The sequence below is a fragment of the Phaseolus vulgaris genome, chromosome 3, assembly GCF_000499845.2.
Source record: "Phaseolus vulgaris cultivar G19833 chromosome 3, P. vulgaris v2.0, whole genome shotgun sequence".
In the NCBI taxonomy this organism is placed as follows: domain Eukaryota; kingdom Viridiplantae; phylum Streptophyta; class Magnoliopsida; order Fabales; family Fabaceae; genus Phaseolus; species Phaseolus vulgaris.
Genome location: NC_023757.2, coordinates 32,701,706 through 32,720,989, shown reverse-complemented (window position 1 = coordinate 32,720,989; position 19,284 = coordinate 32,701,706). Strand labels below are relative to the sequence as shown.

The 19,284-nt window shown below is 34.7% G+C and overlaps 2 protein-coding genes and 1 non-coding gene across 3 annotated transcripts; 2 read left to right on the top strand and 1 right to left on the bottom strand.

The window, feature by feature from the left end:
• Positions 1–7,722: 7,722 nt before the first annotated feature.
• On the top strand, positions 7,723–10,686 carry LOC137807176 (12-oxophytodienoate reductase 3-like). The gene is made up of 5 exons (XM_068607656.1): positions 7,723–7,876; positions 7,955–8,095; positions 9,293–9,423; positions 9,670–9,852; positions 9,979–10,686. The coding sequence occupies exons 1-5, from the start codon at positions 7,815–7,817 to the stop codon at positions 10,602–10,604; spliced, it is 1,143 nt and encodes a 380-aa protein (XP_068463757.1). The 5' UTR covers positions 7,723–7,814; the 3' UTR covers positions 10,605–10,686.
• A 119-nt stretch (positions 10,687–10,805) lies between these two features.
• TRNAS-GCU (transfer RNA serine (anticodon GCU)) lies at positions 10,806–10,887 on the bottom strand. Its single transcript has one exon. It is a non-coding gene; the product is annotated as a tRNA-Ser (tRNA).
• A 6,982-nt stretch (positions 10,888–17,869) lies between these two features.
• On the top strand, positions 17,870–18,978 carry LOC137807175 (auxin-binding protein ABP19a-like). The gene has a single exon (XM_068607655.1). The coding sequence runs from the start codon at positions 18,079–18,081 to the stop codon at positions 18,703–18,705; it is 627 nt and encodes a 208-aa protein (XP_068463756.1). The 5' UTR covers positions 17,870–18,078; the 3' UTR covers positions 18,706–18,978.
• Positions 18,979–19,284: the final 306 nt, after the last annotated feature.

Below are 19,284 nucleotides of genomic sequence, written 5' to 3'. Positions count from 1 at the left end.
AGAGAAAGGCGTCTTCATAGGGAACCTCCCATTACATATTGGAATGACCTTAGGGGAGCCCTAAGACGCCGACACATACCTTCCTACTACCATAGGGAGTTGATGGACAAGCTCCAAAGACTCCAACAAAAAAACATGAGTGTGGAAGAGTATAGACAAAAAATGGAGCTCTACATGATGAGAGCCTCCATTAGAGAAGAGGAGGATACCACAATAGCTAGGTTCCTTAGTGGCCTATCACTTGAGATAAGAGATAGAGTGGAGCTCTTACCTTACCAAGACTTGAATGATTTGGTTCAACTTTGCAATAAAGTTGAGCAACAAATTTTACGCAAAACATCAAGTCAAAAGGTGAGTCCTTACTCTAACTTTTATCCCAAGAAAGAGTTTAGAAGGGAGGGTAGTACATCAAAAGAAAAACCAAAAGAACCTACCAAACCTTTTACCAAAGAAACCTCCACCCCACCCATCCGAGCTAGAGATGTCAAGTGTTTCAAGTGCTATGGTAGAGGGCATGTGCAAGCACAATGTCCAAACCAAAGGACTTTGTTTCTTAAGGGTGTAGACGAGTACACTAGTGGCGAGGATGAGCCTAGTGAGAAAGAGGAGGGGGGAGAGGATGAGAGGGTAGCTCCACTAGAGGGAGAATTGCTTATGATTAGGAGAACCCTCAACAATCACCCTAACACATCCATTGAAACACAAAGAGAGAACATATTTCATACAAGATGCAATGTTTTAGAAAACATATGCTCTCTCATTGTGGATAGTGGATCTAGTTGCAATTGTTGTAGTGCTAGGATGGTGGAGAAGCTTAAGCTACAAGTAGTTCCTCACCCAAAACCTTATAAACTTCAATGGCTTAATGAAAATGGGGAACTACATGTAGACAAGCAAGTGGAAATCAAGTTTTCCATAGGGAACTACAAAGATAAGGTTTTATGTGATGTAGTACCTATGGAAACTTGTCATATTTTATTAGGGAGACCATGGCAATTTGATAAGAAAACCCTGCATGATGGTTTCACTAACGAAATTTCCTTCACCCACAAGTATAAAAAGTTTGTACTTAGTCCTTTACCACACTCTCAAGTGATAAAAGACCAAATACAAATGAAGCAAAAGAGGGATGAGGAAAAAAAAAAAAAAAAAGAGCGCTAGAAAAAGAGAAAATCCTTAGGGATAGGAAGGCGTGGGAGAAGAGTGTTCCTTCCCACAAGGTTGGTCAACAAGAAAGGCCTCTTGAAAACGTTTTTGAAAATTTGCTTCTTGTTGAACAACCAAGCCTTATCTTTTGTAAAGGAGCACTTACATGCATTGCCACAAGTAGTGAACTTATGAATTTACCTCCTCAAATAGAAAACCTTTTAAATGAATTTGAAGATCTATTCTCCCATGAGGGGCCCATTGGGCTTCCTCCTCTTAGGGGGATAGAACATCAAATTGACTTCATTCCGGGGGCAAGGCTACCAAATAGGCCTGCTTATAGAACCAACCCCGAGGAAACAAAGGAGATAGAATCACAAGTTCAAGACTTGTTGGAGAAGGGTTGGGTTCAAAAGAGCCTAAGCCCTTGTGTTGTACCTGTCTTGTTGGTGCCCAAAAAGGATGAAAAATGGAGCATGTGTTGTGATTGTCGAGCAATCAACAACATCACCATCAAGTATAGGCATCCAATCCCAAGGCTTGACGATATGCTTGATGAATTGCATGGGTCAACTCTATTCTCCAAAATTGACCTTAAAAGTGGATATCACCAAATTCGAATCAAGGAGGGTGATGAGTGGAAAACTGCTTTTAAGACCAAATTTGGATTATATGAGTGGTTGGTGATGCCCTTTGGGCTTACTAATGCCCCAAGTACATTCATGAGGCTTATGAATCACACCTTGAGGGATTGTATAGGTAAATATGTAGTAGTTTATTTTGATGATATCTTAGTATATAGTAAAACCCTAGAAGACCATCTAAGTCACCTTAGGGAAGTTCTTCTAGTGCTTAGGAAAAATAGTCTTTTTGCAAATAGGGATAAGTGTACCTTTTGTGTAGATAGTGTAGTTTTCTTAGGCTTCATAGTAAACAAAAAGGGGGTGCATGTAGATCCCGAGAAAATCAAAGCCATCCGCGAGTGGCCAACTCCACAAAATGTAAGTGATGTAAGAAGTTTTCATGAGTTAGCTAGCTTCTATAGAAGGTTTGTGCCTAATTTTTCTAGTCTAGCTTCTCCTTTGAATGAACTTGTTAAAAAAGATGTTTCATTTTGTTGGAATGAAAAGCATGAGCAAGCCTTTCAAAGGCTAAAAGCTCAACTCACCAATGCACCCATTCTATCTCTCCCAAATTTTTCCAAAACTTTTGAGATAGAGTGTGATGCATCGGGGGTAGGCATAGGTGCGGTTTTGTTGCAAGGTGGACACCCCATTGCTTATTTTAGTGAAAAACTCCATGGTGCCACCCTCAACTACCCCACCTATGACAAAGAGCTCTATGCTCTTGTGCGAGCCCTAAAGACTTGGGAACACTACCTTGTGTCCAAAGAATTTGTCATCCATAGTAATCACGAGTCTTTAAAATATTTAAAGGGCCAACACAAGCTCAACAAGAGACATGCTAAATGGATGGAATTTCTTGAACAATCTCCTTATGTAATCAAATACAAGAAAGGAAGCACCAATATAGTGGCCGATGCTCTTTCAAGACGGCATACACTCTTTTCAAAATTGGGTGCCCAAATTCTTGGATTTGACCACATAAGAGAGCTTTACCAAGAAGATCAAGAACTCTCATCCATCTATGCCCAATGTCTACATAGAGCGCAAGGAGGTTACTATGTGTCCGAGGGATATCTTTTTAAAGAGGGAAAACTTTGCGTTCCCCAAGGAACACATAGGAAACTCCTTGTCAAAGAATCACATGAGGGGGGACTCATGGGCCATTTTGGAGTTGATAAGACTCTAGATCTTTTAAAAGCAAAATTTTGTTGGCCACACATGAGGAAAGATGTCCAACGACATTGTTCTAGATGCATCTCATGTTTAAAAGCAAAGTCTAGAACAATGCCGCATGGACTCTACACCCCTTTGCCGATTGCAAATGCTCCTTGGGAAGACATTAGCATGGATTTCATTTTAGGACTTCCTAGGACTGCAAGAGGCCATGACTCTATCTTTGTGGTAGTGGACCGTTTTAGCAAAATGTCCCATTTTATTCCATGCCACAAGGTAGATGATGCTCAAAATATTTCTAAACTCTTCTTTAGAGAAGTGGTGAGACTCCATGGTCTCCCTAGAAGTATAGTGTCCGATAGAGATCCCAAGTTTATAAGCCACTTTTGGAAAACTCTTTGGGGTAAACTTGGAACAAGACTACAATTTTCAACTTCTTGTCATCCTCAAACGGATGGGCAAACCGAAGTAGTCAATAGATCTCTTGGAACTATGCTTAGGGCTATCATGAAGGGCAGCCACAAATCTTGGGATGAGTATCTTCCCCACATTGAATTTGCTTACAATCGAGTAGTTCATAAGACTACTAATGCTTCTCCTTTTGAAGTAGTATATGGTTTTAATCCTCTCACACCCATGGATTTGATACCTCTTCCTAATCCACAAGATTTTGTGCATAAGGAAGGAGTAATCAAAGCTGAATTTGTAAAGAAAATGCATGAGAAGATTAAACTCCAAATACAACAACAAAATGAGAAGTACACAAAATACAACAATAAAGGGAAGAGAGAAATAATTTTTGAGGAAGGAGACTTAGTTTGGCTTCACCTTCGCAAAGATAGATTTCCAACTCAAAGGAAGTCCAAACTAAGTCCCCGAGGTGATGGACCCTTTCAAGTCCTCAAGCGAGTCAATAACAATGCATATAAATTGGACCTACCTCTTGAATATGGAGTATATGACACTTTTAATGTGATTGACCTTTCTCCATTTGTAGGTACCAATGACGATGACGAGCTGGATTTGAGGACAAATCCTTTCCAAGGGGGAGAGGATGATGGAGGAGGGCCAAGCACATCTAGCCATGAAAGCCAAAGCCCAACACTAGACCATGAAGAACGTCTAGACCATGATGAGCGTCTAGCTAGAAGGAAGGAGCGTCTAGGACGTGAAGAGGAAAGGCTACCCATGGAGCGTCTAGGAGGAGACCTAGACCGTCTAGGGCCTATCACAAGGTCAATGGCTAAGCATATTCAAGCCCAATTGAATGAAGCCATGGATGGAAGAGAGAAAGCTTTGTACATGTTGCATAAAGGCCCATTAGGGGTGCTTAGTAATTAGAGTAGTGTAGAAAGCATATTTGAGTGAAACATTCTAGAAACTCTCTAGGTTTGGCCGGTCATGAGCACATGGCACATGTGCTTTGTGAATTGCATTTAATTTGGCTTTCATTTCATTAGACATTAGCTTAAGACTTACGGCCATTTAGCTTATAAATAGGAAGGCCTACACCTTGTATTTGCAAGTTTATTGTGAATAAAGTTATGCTGTCATTTTGTGCCAAGCTTTGCTTCTCCCTAGAACTCTAGGCTCTAAACTTCACTTCCTTCACCTTTCCTTGGGCTGGCCGAACCTCCCAATGTTCATACCTATCATGCACCTTCAAGATCAACATCACTCTTAGGAGGATCATGCACACACCTTCATAGCTTCCGCACCACTTTCTTACATGATTCAAGAAGACCTTCATGAAAATGCCATCACATACATTATTCATGCATTAGATGATAAAGTGGAAAGTGAGAGAGTGAAGAAGAAGAAAAAAAGTATTTTTATTATTATGTTTGAAAAATGAGAAGAGAATGCAATATATATAAAAGTTGTGGTAACTTTATAAATAAAACTAACTTTCATAATATAAAATAAATTTATCCACTTATATATTATTTATATATTATGAAATAAATTTTTTAATATAAAATTTGTGTAAGGCATTATAATAGTCATGTTGATATTCCAAATACATGTATCTATTGTATTATTAATGTTTTGACATTTTTCCATTTTGGATTTCACAACTTCATCTCCTAATTTTTATGGAGATAAGTTAGTATTCTACCTGCATAAGTGGGTGGTGTGGGTGAGTATCCCAAAAAATGAAGATTTCATTCTCCATGAATATTCACAAGGTGGGTATTAGTTATATGTTAAACGTTGAATAATTTTATAAGTAAATTTTAAATAAACTCTCTAATATAATTAGTTAGTTTACATTACTTTTATACATTAAAAATTTGTTTAGTTGTATGAAGTACGATGTACATCCTATTATCTTTTAATATATATAGAGCAAGAAATACATTAAATATCAATTAAATTTAGAGACAACAAGTAATTAGACTAAATTATATACTATTTTAAAAAATAAAAATTGATAGGTATCTAAAATGATTTCTATTATTATAAAAATTTATAAAATAGTTTATAAATTAACTAACAAAAATTTAGCTTTTTAAATACTAAATTAGTCTTTAAAAACTTAAACAAGACTAATTTAGAATATAAAGTTATTAGTAGTTAAAACTTTATAGCTAATGATTAGATAGATATCTAGAAACTTTATAAATTTTTATTAATAATAGAAACTAGTTTAAATATCAATAATATTTTTAGTTTATAAAATTATCTCTAATTTAATAAAGTAACTAATTATTTTGGTATCTAAAATTAATTTTTATTTAATGATATTATTATTTATATATATATATATATATTATTTAGAAATCATTTAAACAAAAAATTTAAAAAACTATTCAAAATTTATACCACGTATTATATTCTTTCATTTTTGGGCAAAGAATATAAATGAATTAAAAAGGAGACACATAGGAGTGTCTAATTTTTATACAAATACCACTGTTTCTAATTAGAGCAGAAAAATCCAAATTCAGATTACACGGTATTCATACCAGAAAGAAAAAATCACAGTTAAAATGTCTAACAAAGCCAAACCTACTCAAAGATTTAAACAATACAATTTACAGCATAGCACGATGAAATCCTAGATCAAACACAAATCATATTTGGGCTCCAACCACCTTAAAAAAATCTTTACTCCAAAAGAAACTTTGAATCAACACCACCAATTCTTTCAAAGATACCTAAAAAAGGATGCTCTAAAGTGCCATGATAAGGCCACTACCGCACTTAAAAACTGCAAACATATGAATGGTACTTGCTCCCAACAATTTCATCCCACTCCCACGCACCAAAACTTCCAATAACCACCACCACTGCTCCCCCTTATGTCATCTTATATTCAATATTTAATTATTTAACAAATAATCAAGATACAATAAATCTTATATAAAAATATAAAACTTCGTTAAAATACTAAAATATATTAAAACTTTTTACTAAAATATCAACTTTCACAATTTCCTTTATAAAGAACAATGATCCTGATTTTTCATTGGAAATGAAAATAAGTAGGAATTTGTTAATCCTTCTCGAGAGTAAATAGAATACTTTCATAAGTATTTTCTTTTAAAAATAATTAATTAAAGAATTAATCTGCACATTTAATTAAAAATAAATATCTTAAAACCATGTTATAGTATGTTAATATCTTTCTTACACTCAATCGAATTTTGAACTTAACTTTTTTAAAGTTTTTTTATAATTTTCCTTAATGAAATATGGTCAGGAGAACTCTTTCTTTTTCTAAATATTCTTTTCATTTTATTATGATGATATCGGTCGTGACACTGTGGATCTATAGAATAAATCAAATAGCTTAATAACTTTCTAAGCAAGTTTAAGTAGAAATATCATTCAATCCCATAAATAAAGTTTTAAGATAAATTTTATTTCAAGTTTTTTATTACATTTTCAAAAACTAATCTCATAATAATACTATAATTATTATAAATGTTATTCTTAGATAATATATCTAAACATGTGTTTGATTCCTTTTAATACTTTTAAGATACATTTTAAATTTAAAGTAATTAAATTAAAAAATATAAGATACCGTGAAAGCTGGAAAATAACTCTACACATTTATACTCTTTAATGCGAACATAAAAGTTATGTAAGACTATAATACATTTTTTTAAATAAAAGATATAAAAAATATTTTCTATAATTTTAAATGAAAACGAAAAACAATCATATAATTTTATATAACTAATTTACAACTATTTTTATTATTTTTGTGGAATAATTTAATTTATATTTTAATTAAACATTTCATCATTTAAAGTAGTTGTAATGCGATTATAAATTATAAGATAACAAAATACTTTTTTACATAAAAATTATTTTTTCACATGCGATTATTTAACAAATTTTAAGAGTATTTTAAAATTATATCAAAAAAGTAAAATAGTGAATAATGTATGAATTAAATTGAGTGCTGATATATTAACCCTCTCAATAGTAAAACATACATTTCATACTTCTATAAATTTATTATTATTATTATTATTATTATTATAATTTAAAAATATTATTGTATTATTATAAACCGTATTAAATGTGTTTCTTTTACTGTTAACAGTTTGAACATTCTTCATGGGGGAATAAATGACTGAGATGGTGCAGTCAAAATAGAAAATACAGAAACCTGATTTACTTTTGATCACTTTTGAGGAAAATAAAAGTATTCGTATTCGATTTTGTAAGTAATTTGAACATGTGTTAACCGACCACAAAGAAAATACTAATCACGTGGAAGTCAAAACGCGTGAAAGCTATGTAGAACATGTTTTACTAGTATATATGTAGTACCAACTTCATCTTTGGTTTGCACCTTTATTCATCATTTCAAAACCTCCACCACCTTTATCTCTTTCTCTTCTTTCAACAATGGCAGATAACCCCACCCTTTTTTCTCCTTACAATATGGCTAAATTCAACCTCTCTCACAGGTCACTCACACTTTTCATCACCCTTCTTCTTAAATCTATGAATTGAAGAAGCAATTGTCTGACTTAGGTTTGGTGCAGGGTGGTGTTGGCTCCCATGACAAGATGCAGAGCGTTGCAGGGGATTCCAAACGCCGCGCATGCAGAGTACTACGCTCAGAGATCAACTCCAGGTGGATTTCTCATCACTGAAGGCACTTCCATTTCTCCCACTTCTTCTGGGTACATTCTTCTAATCTCTTCCCATTATTATTATCTTTCTACTGTTGTTTAATTCAGTGATAAACAATACCCCTCATTTCTCTGATGTCATATCAATTTTCTTCACACTATTCCATTGGGGCTCATAAATCAGGTAGTATTTTTAAGGAGAGGTTTCTACAGAATTCCATTGGTTAACCCTAAATCAGATTCAAATCATTGTTTTCAAATTTTCTGGCTTTCATTTATTTGTTTTATATTTTTTCTGTTGAGTTACACTTACCATGATTTGTATGATTAATTTGAATAGTTGATCAACACCCTAATTTTTTTTATTAACAAATAAAAAATAAAAGTATTTAAAGATACTTTAATCCTTATAAAAAAAATAAATATAGTTTATTGAAAAACAGATTCCATTACATATAATTCACATATGGACCTAATTTAAAATTTCACAATTTCAAAAGAAAAAACAGATCCAATCAAACTAATATAAGCTAAAGTAAATACCAACTAAAACTATAAAGAAAAAATATGCATCTGTTAAGAAAAAAAATAACACCCTAGTCATCAGTTTTGACATTGATTATCTTTTTATCTATTGATTTGTTGTTAGAGATAAACTCTCTTATATCTCTCATTTGCTATATATTAACTTCCTCACCCTGCCTACTGTAAAGGAATTGAGGTTTCATAACAATCATGAGTTGCAAATGTATTTGCAAAATAGGAACATTTCTCACAATTAAAAATAAATTAAGTAATAGAAGTTAAATAACAAACAGAGTGAATATATGCATCTCACCAACACCATCATCTAATGTTTGCAAAATTTTTACTACGTGATAACTGAAACCATAATCCATCTTTTTTTATACTTAAATCCAATTAAGTAACCTCTATTCTATGGGTAATAATTAAGCAATTAATTAATACAAATTTCTGTTTATTTTTTGTTTTGTAAAAGATATTTTGATAATATTAAACATTATATATTCAACAAAAAATATTTTTATTTTTTAATCGCTATTCTCCAAAACTGATTAATATAACCGTAAAAGAATTGATGTTTTTTAGTCCCTACTATTCTTTGTTATTGCAATTAATTTTTCATGTAGTATTTTTTACTGAGTTTATGATTGATTATAGTTTGATGCACGATCTGAGCAGTGAGTAGTAAGTAAAATATATGTAAGTGGTGGTGTTGATGCGCAGGTTTCCTAACGTTCCCGGAATATACTCTGATGAACAAGTGGAAGCATGGAGAAATGTTGTCGATGCCGTGCATGCCAAAGGCAGCATCATCTTCTGTCAACTTTGGCATGTTGGTCGTGCATCAAATCCAGGTAACATGCATATGCTTCTTTAGTGTTCATATTCTGGGTTCTTTACTCAATTAATTCATCGATTTTAACAGGTTATAACAACAATAATTTCATAGATTTTGCATTGAAACGTATATGCACGCGTATGAAAGAATGATTATGTGCATCATGATCAATTCCATCCCATCCTTAATTATGCTTTTTTATATGACATTGACTTTTGTTGAGCTTTTCACTCATTTAGCACCTTGAGTTCATATGAAACAGTGTATCAGCCTGGTGGGGCTGCACCTATTTCGTCCACCAGCAAACCCATATCAGAAAAGTGGAAGATTCTCCTACCAGATGGGTCCCATGGCGTGTTCTCAGAGCCTCACGCACTTACCACTGCTGAAATATCTGAAGTAGTGCAGCATTATCGCCAATCAGCAATTAATGCAATTCGAGCAGGTTAATTAAGTTGTACTTTGTTTCACTAGCACAGTAATTAACATCAACCTTTTCAATATCAAGGCATGCATATAGATACATATATATATGATGATGAAATGTGACATATTATACATACTAGCACAGGTTTTGATGGAATCGAGATTCACGGGGCTCATGGGTATCTCATTGATCAATTCCTGAAGGATGGAATCAATGATCGAACAGATGAATATGGTGGATCAGTAGAAAACAGGTGCAGGTTCCTGATGGAGGTGGTTGAAGGTGTTGTTTCTGGCATTGGGGCAGAAAGAGTTGGTGTGAGAATTTCACCGGCAATTGATCACATGGATGCCTTTGACTCTGACCCACTTGGGTTAGGCTTAGCAGTGATAGAGAGACTGAACAAAATCCAGAGAGAAAAGGGGAGAAAACTGAGTTACCTTCATGTTACTCAGCCTCGATTCAGCCTTCTTGAGAAAACTAGCTTGGGAGAGAGTGAAGAGGAAAGTGTTAATTTGATGGAGGAGTGGAGAAAGGGTTATGAAGGAACATTGATGTGCAGTGGTGGCTTTAGCAGGGACTCTGGAATGGAAGCTGTGGCTAAAGGCCATGCTGACTTGGTTTCCTTTGGTCGTCTTTTCATCTCCAATCCTGACTTGGTTTCAAAGCTCAAGCTCAATGCACCTCTCACCAACTACAACAGGAACACCTTTTACACCTCACACCCTGTCATAGGTTACACGGATTATCCTTTCCTGCATACAAATTAACTACCAAATTAAACTTAATCTTTTTATTTCTGTAATTTTTAAAAAATTGTTTCAATGAATTATATGCACTTTACATTCTTAATATTCGACATGTATTTTTCTTTCATATACTATACTCAAAAAAGAAAGAAATTGCAAAATATATTTCTCCTGCACAATGCATTTTTTTAAACATGTTTTGAGGAGAAAATAAAAAGGAAACGTCGCCTGAGAGATTCGAACTCTCGCGGGGAAACCCCATGTACTTAGCAGGCACACGCCTTAACCACTCGGCCAAAGCGACTTGTTGATATGTTACAACTGTAGTCAATAAATAATCTACTCTGTTAATCATGGGCCTGTCTTATAGAAACATGAAAGCCTTTTTATATTTGCACGCCCTCATTGCTACTCAATCACCCGATTTATATATATAACTTGTTGATTACAATAAAAGATAGAACATAAACAATACTTCAAATTGCAATAGTGTAAAACATCGTTCTCATAAAATCGTGTTAGTAAAAATATTGGTTATTATTACGAATTAAACGTGGTATATAGTAAGATTAATTACCGTTAAAATCTGTTTTTTTTTTCATTTTAAATAATGCAACAGAAATTAATTGGTAAAATTATTTTTCATTCTTATGTTTTGATAAAATTATTTCATCCCAAAAATCCTTTGGTTCATCCTGCAAACTTATGAGATTTTCGAACAAGTTCTACAAATATTTTAAAAAATTAATAATTATAATCGTATTTTACTGGTTTAATGTATATAATTAATATTTTATGCATCACATAAAATGATTTTGTAATTTTAAAACATATTGACTATCCTTTCTTTAATCATGTTTGTCTTATTTACATTTTTAAAAAGATACTTCTAATAAATTATTAAAGATACAATAAAAAAAAAATGTTTCTTTGATTTCATTTTGGCATACAAAGGAATGATAATAATCAATATTTAATAATTTAATCAAAACTGAATAATTATTAAAAAAATATTTTAATAATATGAAAATTGTTGATTTTATTGCAAGGACCCATAGCTAGAGAGTATCATGTGACCCTCTCTTGTCCGCTGATGCTGACTCCAACATTCAGTGTGTGAAAAACACTCGTGACTTTGATCGGAAGATTTGTTCTTTTTATTGGCCCATTCTATCATTTTATTCCTTAACAATTCTTATTTTTTAAAAATTCTAAAATGAGCTCCATATATTAATACAAATTATTTTTTATATAAATTAATTTTAACTAATAAACAAATTTACTTCAGTCTCTCTCCCTATTTTATTATTGAGTATACTTTTTCTATTTTATTCTTAGTGCCAAATTTTTAAAGTACTTTAATTTTAATTGTCATTTTTAAAATCTAAAACATTATTAAATTCTCTTTCGTCAATTATATTTTACAATGCCTAATTTTAAATATTTTACTTGTCATGTAGAAATATAAATAAAATAAAACAAAAAAATCTCAACGTTAAATATAGGGACCGCCAGAGTAGAAGATAAGTCTTCAAAGATTTAAGTATCTTTTAGTAAACATCTTCCAAAAGACTTTTAATAAAATAAGAAAAAAAAATGAAGTAATTTTTTTCATAAAAATTAATTTACTTATGAGTTAAAAAAACATAAACATTTAGTTAAAACCTAAACTTTCATAAACTGATTTATGTATAAATAATTTTAACTTTCTGGGAAAAACTTAGAATCATTACAAAATATTTAACTCAGTGGATTTGAAAAAATGAAAGACATGGGTAAGGTAAGTGCATGGCAGCTCATCAGTAATTTGTACACATATGAGCAACGTTCACCTTTTTTTTCAGACGTCCATTTTGGATTCAAATATCTCTGAAAGTGTAGCTTGTCCTGCAATGGTTGTCTTGGCAACATCTCACAGACACAATCGACAAGGACATTCAAGTTATGACAGTGAAAGTGATATCAGTACACTTTTTCTTGAATTTGGTATGGAGTCTCTTTGAAAATCTATAAACTAAGTTCAATTTATAATATAACGAAATACAAATCTCACTTTATCTCATTAAAAATTTGTTGATTATATGATCTCCATCTGTTATAAGTTTCTAATCTTAAAAGTGACTTTGAATCTCTACTTACAAGTTCATTTTGTAAGTCAAAATTAATCTTCTTAAAAGGAGTGATTGTTGATTTCTCAATGACATGCTTATTCTTATCAGTAATTTTGGGTACCCAACAAACATTGCATCTCTATAGCAGATTTGCAATATGGTAGAGAAGGGAGCATTGAACAAAAGAATGGTAATTGCTAAGATGATTAAATTAAATGAAGATCTTTATTCATTCTTAGTTGCAGGTCAGGGGAACACCAAGTTGACTTTTTGCCGGGTTCCCTAGAAGATGGGGAATGTAAGGCAACCTCACATTCATGTCCTTGCTTAATATCCATGCTGACACACAAACAAGACTTGCAGAAAGGGTAGCTGTCAAAATGTCTTTTTATGCCTTAATCTCTTTCTTTTGCCATGTTGCTGAGGACCACAAGTTCTTCATTTTCAGATTTTCTTATTCTTTCTGGGAATGAACGTTACATTTACACTCTGAAGTTCTATAAGTAGAAAAGTAAAGAATGACTGTCTATTTGATAACCTAAAATAGTAAGTGTACAGAAACTGCGTCACTCTTGCAGATCATGATTGAGAGTATGCGAAAAGATAAAATGTTGTTCAGTCTCCAAATGTTTCTATTTAGATAGTAAAAGCTAATTGTGGCATGTGCAGCGGTTGTTTCTAATAGTAAGATAAATTGAATGAGTTCACTCAAAATCCTAAAGCAAACGCTAAATTCAAGAATTCCCTGATTATTGCTAATCAAGTGGCTAAATGATAGTTTTGATAGACACTATCAATTTAGTCCTTGACAAGTTTTACACTTTGATGCCTTAAATCCATATCCACCATTTCAAGGGTCACAAGAAAAAAAATCTTCATGCATCTGAGTAGGATCCATATTTACAGTTTCTTGAAAACACTCAATAGAGTCCAAGAATCGACATTGCTCTAACTTACCATGTTATAATGTTGATTCTGACATATTTAGCGTTGGAAGCATCACTAAAGTATGTCTCGAGCACTAAAATTGAACAATTAACAAAAAAAAAATCTATATATCTATGTTGGAGACTTTAATTCCATTAGACGACAGGAGGAGAGGAAGAGTTTGATCTCGGTGTCAGATTATTCTAGAGAAATAAATGGCTTTAACGATTTATTGAAAAATCAGAATTGGTTGATATTCCGTTGGTAGGAAGGAAGTTCACTTGGTATAAGCCTAATGGTATGGTGAAGAGCAGAATTGACAGGGTTCTTGTATCAAAGGAATGGCTCGAAGCTTGGCCTAGTTGCCAACAATTTGTCCTTAACAGATCTATCTCTGACCATTGTGCAGTTGTCCTTAAGGAAGTGGTTGTCGACTGGGGACCAAGACCTTTTAGGAGTCTGGATGTATGGCAAAAAGATAGAAGATTCAAAGAATTCGTGAGTTTGAAATGGGCTAGCTATGATGTTCAAGGAGGTGGGATTTATATTTTCAAAGAAAAATTGAAAAAGCTTAAAGCTGATCTAAAAGTCTGGAACAAAGAAGTCTTCGGGGATGTTAACCTTGCTAGAGAGGAGTTATAAAAGAGGATTAACGAGTTAAACGTACGTGATGATGATAGAGGTTTAGAAGAGTCAGAAAGGGAGGAAAGAAGGTCGCTCCTTGCTGAACTTAATAAAATTTTGTTTAAGCAAGAGGCAGTCATTTTTCAAAAAGCAAGACAGAAGTGGTTGAAACAGGGTGATCTTAATTTACAAAGTTTTTTCACTCATCAGTAAAGTGGAGAAGGGCGAGGAACGAGTTACATGGGTTGTTTGTTGATGGAAGGTGGAGCGAGGATAAGGTTGAGATCAAGGACAAGGTTAGGGATTACTTTGTAGATAGGTTTGCCAGGAATGAAGCTTGTACGGTTAGATTGGACAATGTAAGGTTTAATTCTATCTCGCAAGCTGATAACGAGTTGTTGGTCGGTGACTTCTTTGAAGAAGAAATAAGGGATGCGGTTTGGAATTGTGAAAGTTCAAAGAGTCCAGGTCCTGACGGATTTAACTTTGGTTTCTTAAAGTTCTGCTGGGATATTGTAAGGTTGGATGTGGTGTCAGCTGTGAAGGATTTCGCATCTAAAAGTCATTGGCCTAGAGGTTCAAATGCTTCATTCCTCTGTCCCGTCCCGAAAGTAGAAAACCCTCAGCAACTCGGCGAGTTCAGACCTATTTCGTTAGTTGGATGCTTGTATAAAATTATCTCAAAAGTGTTGTCCCTACGCTTGAAAAAGGTAATTAGTAAAGTTATTGATTTTAGACAGTCAGCTTTTCTTGAAGGTAGGGGTTTGCTGGACAGTGTGTTAGTAGCTAATGAGGTGTTGGAGGAATATAAAAGAAAGAGGAAGAGTTGTGTGTTCTTCAAAGTCGACTATGAGAAGGCGTATGACTCGGTTAGTTGGGAATTAATTTATTATATGCTTGATCGGTTGGGTTTCTGTGCTAAATGGATTCAGTGGATAAAATGTTGCTTAGAATCTGCTTCAATTTCTGTGTTGGTGAATGGTAGTCCTACTAGGGAATTTACTCCTAGGAAGGGTCTTCGCCAAGGTGATCCACTAGCTCCGTTTCTCTTCCTTTTAGTTGCAGAAGGGTTGGCTGGAGTTTCTAGGATGGCAGAAGAGAAGAATTTGATTGATAGTTTGGAGGTTGGAAGAGCTAAAGTAAAGGTGAATATGTTGCAATATGCTGATGATACTTTATTCTTCTGTGAAGCTAATACCAAAAGTATCTTCAATATTAAGGCGATTTTGCTTTGTTTTGAGCTAGCTTCTGGGCTTAAGGTGAATTTCTTAAAAAGCAAATTGGGCGGGTTGGGGTTGGATTCGAGTTCGCTTCAGTGTTTTGCGGCTATTCTCAATTGTAATGTGATGGTAACTCCATTTGTTTACTTGGGGCTACCGGTAGGAGGGTGTCATAAGCGCAGTGCTTGTTGGAACGGGGTGTTAGAGAAAGTTCAGAATAAACTGTCTAGGTGGAAAGGCAGGTGCCTGTCAATGGCAGGGAGAATTTGTTTAATCAAGTCTGTTCTTTCTTCAATCCCGTTATTTTTTATGTCTTTATTTAAACTGCCTTCTGTAGTGGCAGACAAGTTAGTTCGGATCCAAAGGAATTTCCTTTGGGGGTGGGGCTCTGATGGAAGGAAGATCGCTTGGGCTTCTTGGGATAAGGTGTGTGAGCCTCGGGATTCTGGAGGTCTTTGAATCATTGATCTTAGGAAATTTAACTTGGCTTTATTAGGAAAGTGGATTTGGAGACTGGGTACGGATAAAGGAGGTTTGTGGAAAGAGATTCTTGATTCTAAGTATGGTGGTTGGAGAAGTTTGAGAGAAGGCAGTAAGTCTAGTAGGGGCTCTCTCTGGTGGAAAGATTTGAAGGAGGTGTGGGATTCAGAGGGTTGGGGTAGAAGTTTTGAAGATGGGTTTAAGTGGAAAGTGGGGGATGGTAAGGAGATTTCTTTCTAGGAGGACAGTTGGTTGAGCTGTGGTACTTTGAAGGGAGTTTTTCCGAGACTTTTCTCTCTAAGCTCGGCTAAAAACGCAAAAATGGCTGAGCTTGGGTATTGGTATAATGGTGATTGGGTGTGGAATTTGGACTGGCGTAGATCCTTTTTCGACTGGGAGAAGTCTTTGGTTGAACAGCTGTTTCGTTTCAAAGTTTGCAAGAGGTGAAGTTGGTTTTTGGGGAGGCGGACAGTTGGATCTGGAAGATTGGGGAGAGTCAAACTTTCTCAGTCAACTCTGTCTATGTTCAGGTAAGGCGGGTTAGAGGAGGGGAGTATTCTCCTGTGTATAGTAAGTTGTGGAGGTGCAAAGCCTTGCCATCTACTTTGTTCACTGCTAGGAGGGTGTTGGAGAATAGGATTGCCTCTAGGGTTAACTTGGTAAGGCGCGGAGTGGCGGTAGAAAATCTCTTGTGTTGTTTGTGTGGGGAGGAGGAGGAGTCATCTTGTCACTTGTTCTTTGTTTGCAGGTTTGCTTGGCGTGTCTGGTGTCTGTGCTTTAAGTGGCTTGGTGTGTCGTCTGTAATTCACAAGGATCCTAAGTCAAATTTTTCACAATTCAGGATGAGTCAGGCTTCTATTTCGGTTAACGAAGTTTGGGGTACAATTTGGGTTGGCATTGTGAGCGAAATCTGGAAACATAGGAACTCGGTCATCTTCAATAGAGGTGTGGCAGATGTGTCTGAAGTGTTCGCTTCGGTGCAAGTAAAGGTATGGTCTTGGATTTATGCAAAGTCTCGTTCTGCTTATTTTCCTTATTCTAGTTGGGTTTTAAATCCTTTGGCTTGTATGAGGTTGATTCATTAACATTGGTTAGTGTTGGTATGGTTATCCCTTTGCTAATTTGGTAGGCGTTCTAATAGGAGACTGATGTCAAGTATTTCTGTATAAGGGTTGGACCACCCCTGAAGTGGTCCCTATTTATTTATTTATTTTATTGCTGATAAAAAAAAAACTATGCTTCAATCAAATGGAGCAATGAAACCCATTGGATATGGATGATATATACTCATACAACACTGAAAACATCAAATATCTTCCTAAATCACACAATTAAAGTCTTCTTCATGACACTTACCCGCATATGAGGTAATAAATTATTATACTTACACTGATTGTGATTTCATCTGTGTGGTCACCTCATCCAGACACAAGTTGAGACGAGGAAACATTACTCAATGGAACTCTTGTTGATGAAATAGATTGCAGAGATTAATGACACAAAAACAATCTATTGGTTGAGTAGTTGATAATGTTAAGGTTGGGAAAATGAAAATACATTGGATACATAACACAGTTGACGAAAAATTAACAATGCATTTTTGTTGTGTCCAAATACTACATTATCATTTTACACTAAACCCCAGTGCTTTCTTTTACTGTCATTCCTGTTCCTTCGTAAACTAAATTCTGCATAATATCAATATCACCATGAGCATGGTAGTTTAATGTTCACTTAAGACAGATTGGACCAGAATTAAAAAGAACCACATTACCAGAAAGTGATCTTAGTTTAGGTGATTACCAATAATCACGCATGCAAAACAGAGCACTTGAAATATCTTTCACAGTAAAAGAAGATACTCGAAAGATGCCTGTGTTCCTTTTACATTCAAACAAAAAGTAGGTCCTTGTTATCTACGAAAACAATTGACATTCACATGCAGCAATTCAAGCTCAAATTATGTCGTTTATGGCCATAGGTGAGAAAAATCTATCCATATTGAAACAATTCAATGGCCATGCTAAAAAGAGGTCCATACCCTCTCCTCAAATTATATATAATTTAACCAACCAAACACTTATAAATACTGCATCCGAGTTAAGGTAAGAACATTCCAATCCACAATAAGCGATGATTCTCATTATCTGCCTCGTTTTCTCTCTTTTCTCCTTCTCCCATGCTTCTGTCCTAGATTTCTGCGTGGCGGATCATGCAGGTCCTATTGGTCCTGCAGGATACTCCTGCAAGAAGCCTTCAAAGGTCACAGCAGATGATTTTGCTTACAGTGGCCTTGGCATTGCTGGTAACACCTCAAACATTATCAAAGCTGCAGTGACCCCTGCATTTGATGCTCAGTTTGCTGGTGTCAATGGCCTTGGTATATCCGCAGCCCGCTTGGACTTAGCAGCAGGTGGAGTTATACCACTCCATACTCATCCTGGAGCTTCAGAATTACTTGTTGTGATACAAGGAAGCATCCTGGCGGGATTCATTTCATCTGACAACACTGTCTACCTCAAAACTCTTAAGAAGGGGGATGTTATGGTATTCCCTCAAGGCTTGCTGCACTTCCAAATCAATGCAGGTGGTTCTTCAGCCCTGGCTATTGTTAGCTTCAGTAGCTCCAATCCTGGTCTGCAAATTCTGGACTTTGCTTTGTTCAAAAGTAATTTCCCCACACCACTGATAGTGGAAACCACTTTCCTTGATGCTGCTCTGGTGAAGAAGCTTAAGGCTGTTCTTGGAGGTTCAGGCTAAACCATGGATAGTTATCCATGGAAGAGACTGAACTCAAGCACGTTGTATCTCATGTTTAAGTTTATTTATATCGCCTTGGTCTACATTTGGATTTAGCATGCATGTTTAGGTAGGACTCTTCTTTCAGCAAGCTTTGTAGTTGAGAATAAAACTTGAGATGGTTTGGTGGTTGTTGTCATTTTTATCGTTATCAAGTTTCAGTTGAAGGCAGATGATTTCGTACTTGAGAAAATTGATCTGGGATGAATTTATTATGTGGCCTTTTCTCGTGTATATTTTTATGAATAATGATTGTAAAACTTCGACTTGCCGTTGCAATCCCACAACTTGGCCTTTTCAAAAAATTAATGAAGCCAACTTCTAACTAAGTACAGTAGGTCTTCTATTTTATACAATAATAAGGAATGTTTTGTTACCATACTTCTGCAATATTAATTAAAACTTACTAAAATCTTAGTATTATTTAAATAAAACACATGCTCTGTCAACTCCCTAGGAAAAAAGAAATTCAATAAGTTTTTTTTAACGTATTTTATAGATTCTAATGAAGTTTTTTGACACCCCTTTTATTATTTAGCG

Excerpts from the sequence above, each read along its gene's own strand:
- LOC137807176 (XM_068607656.1), top strand. The coding sequence starts at position 7,815 with ATGGCAGATAACCCCACCCTTTTTTCTCCTTACAATATGGCTAAATTC. Across the intron at positions 7,877-7,954 it reads AAATTCAACCTCTCTCACAG|GGTGGTGTTGGCTCCCATGA; the intron begins GTCACTCACACT and ends GGTTTGGTGCAG. Across the intron at positions 8,096-9,292 it reads ATTTCTCCCACTTCTTCTGG|GTTTCCTAACGTTCCCGGAA; the intron begins GTACATTCTTCT and ends GTTGATGCGCAG.
- LOC137807175 (XM_068607655.1), top strand. The coding sequence starts at position 18,079 with ATGATTCTCATTATCTGCCTCGTTTTCTCTCTTTTCTCCTTCTCCCAT.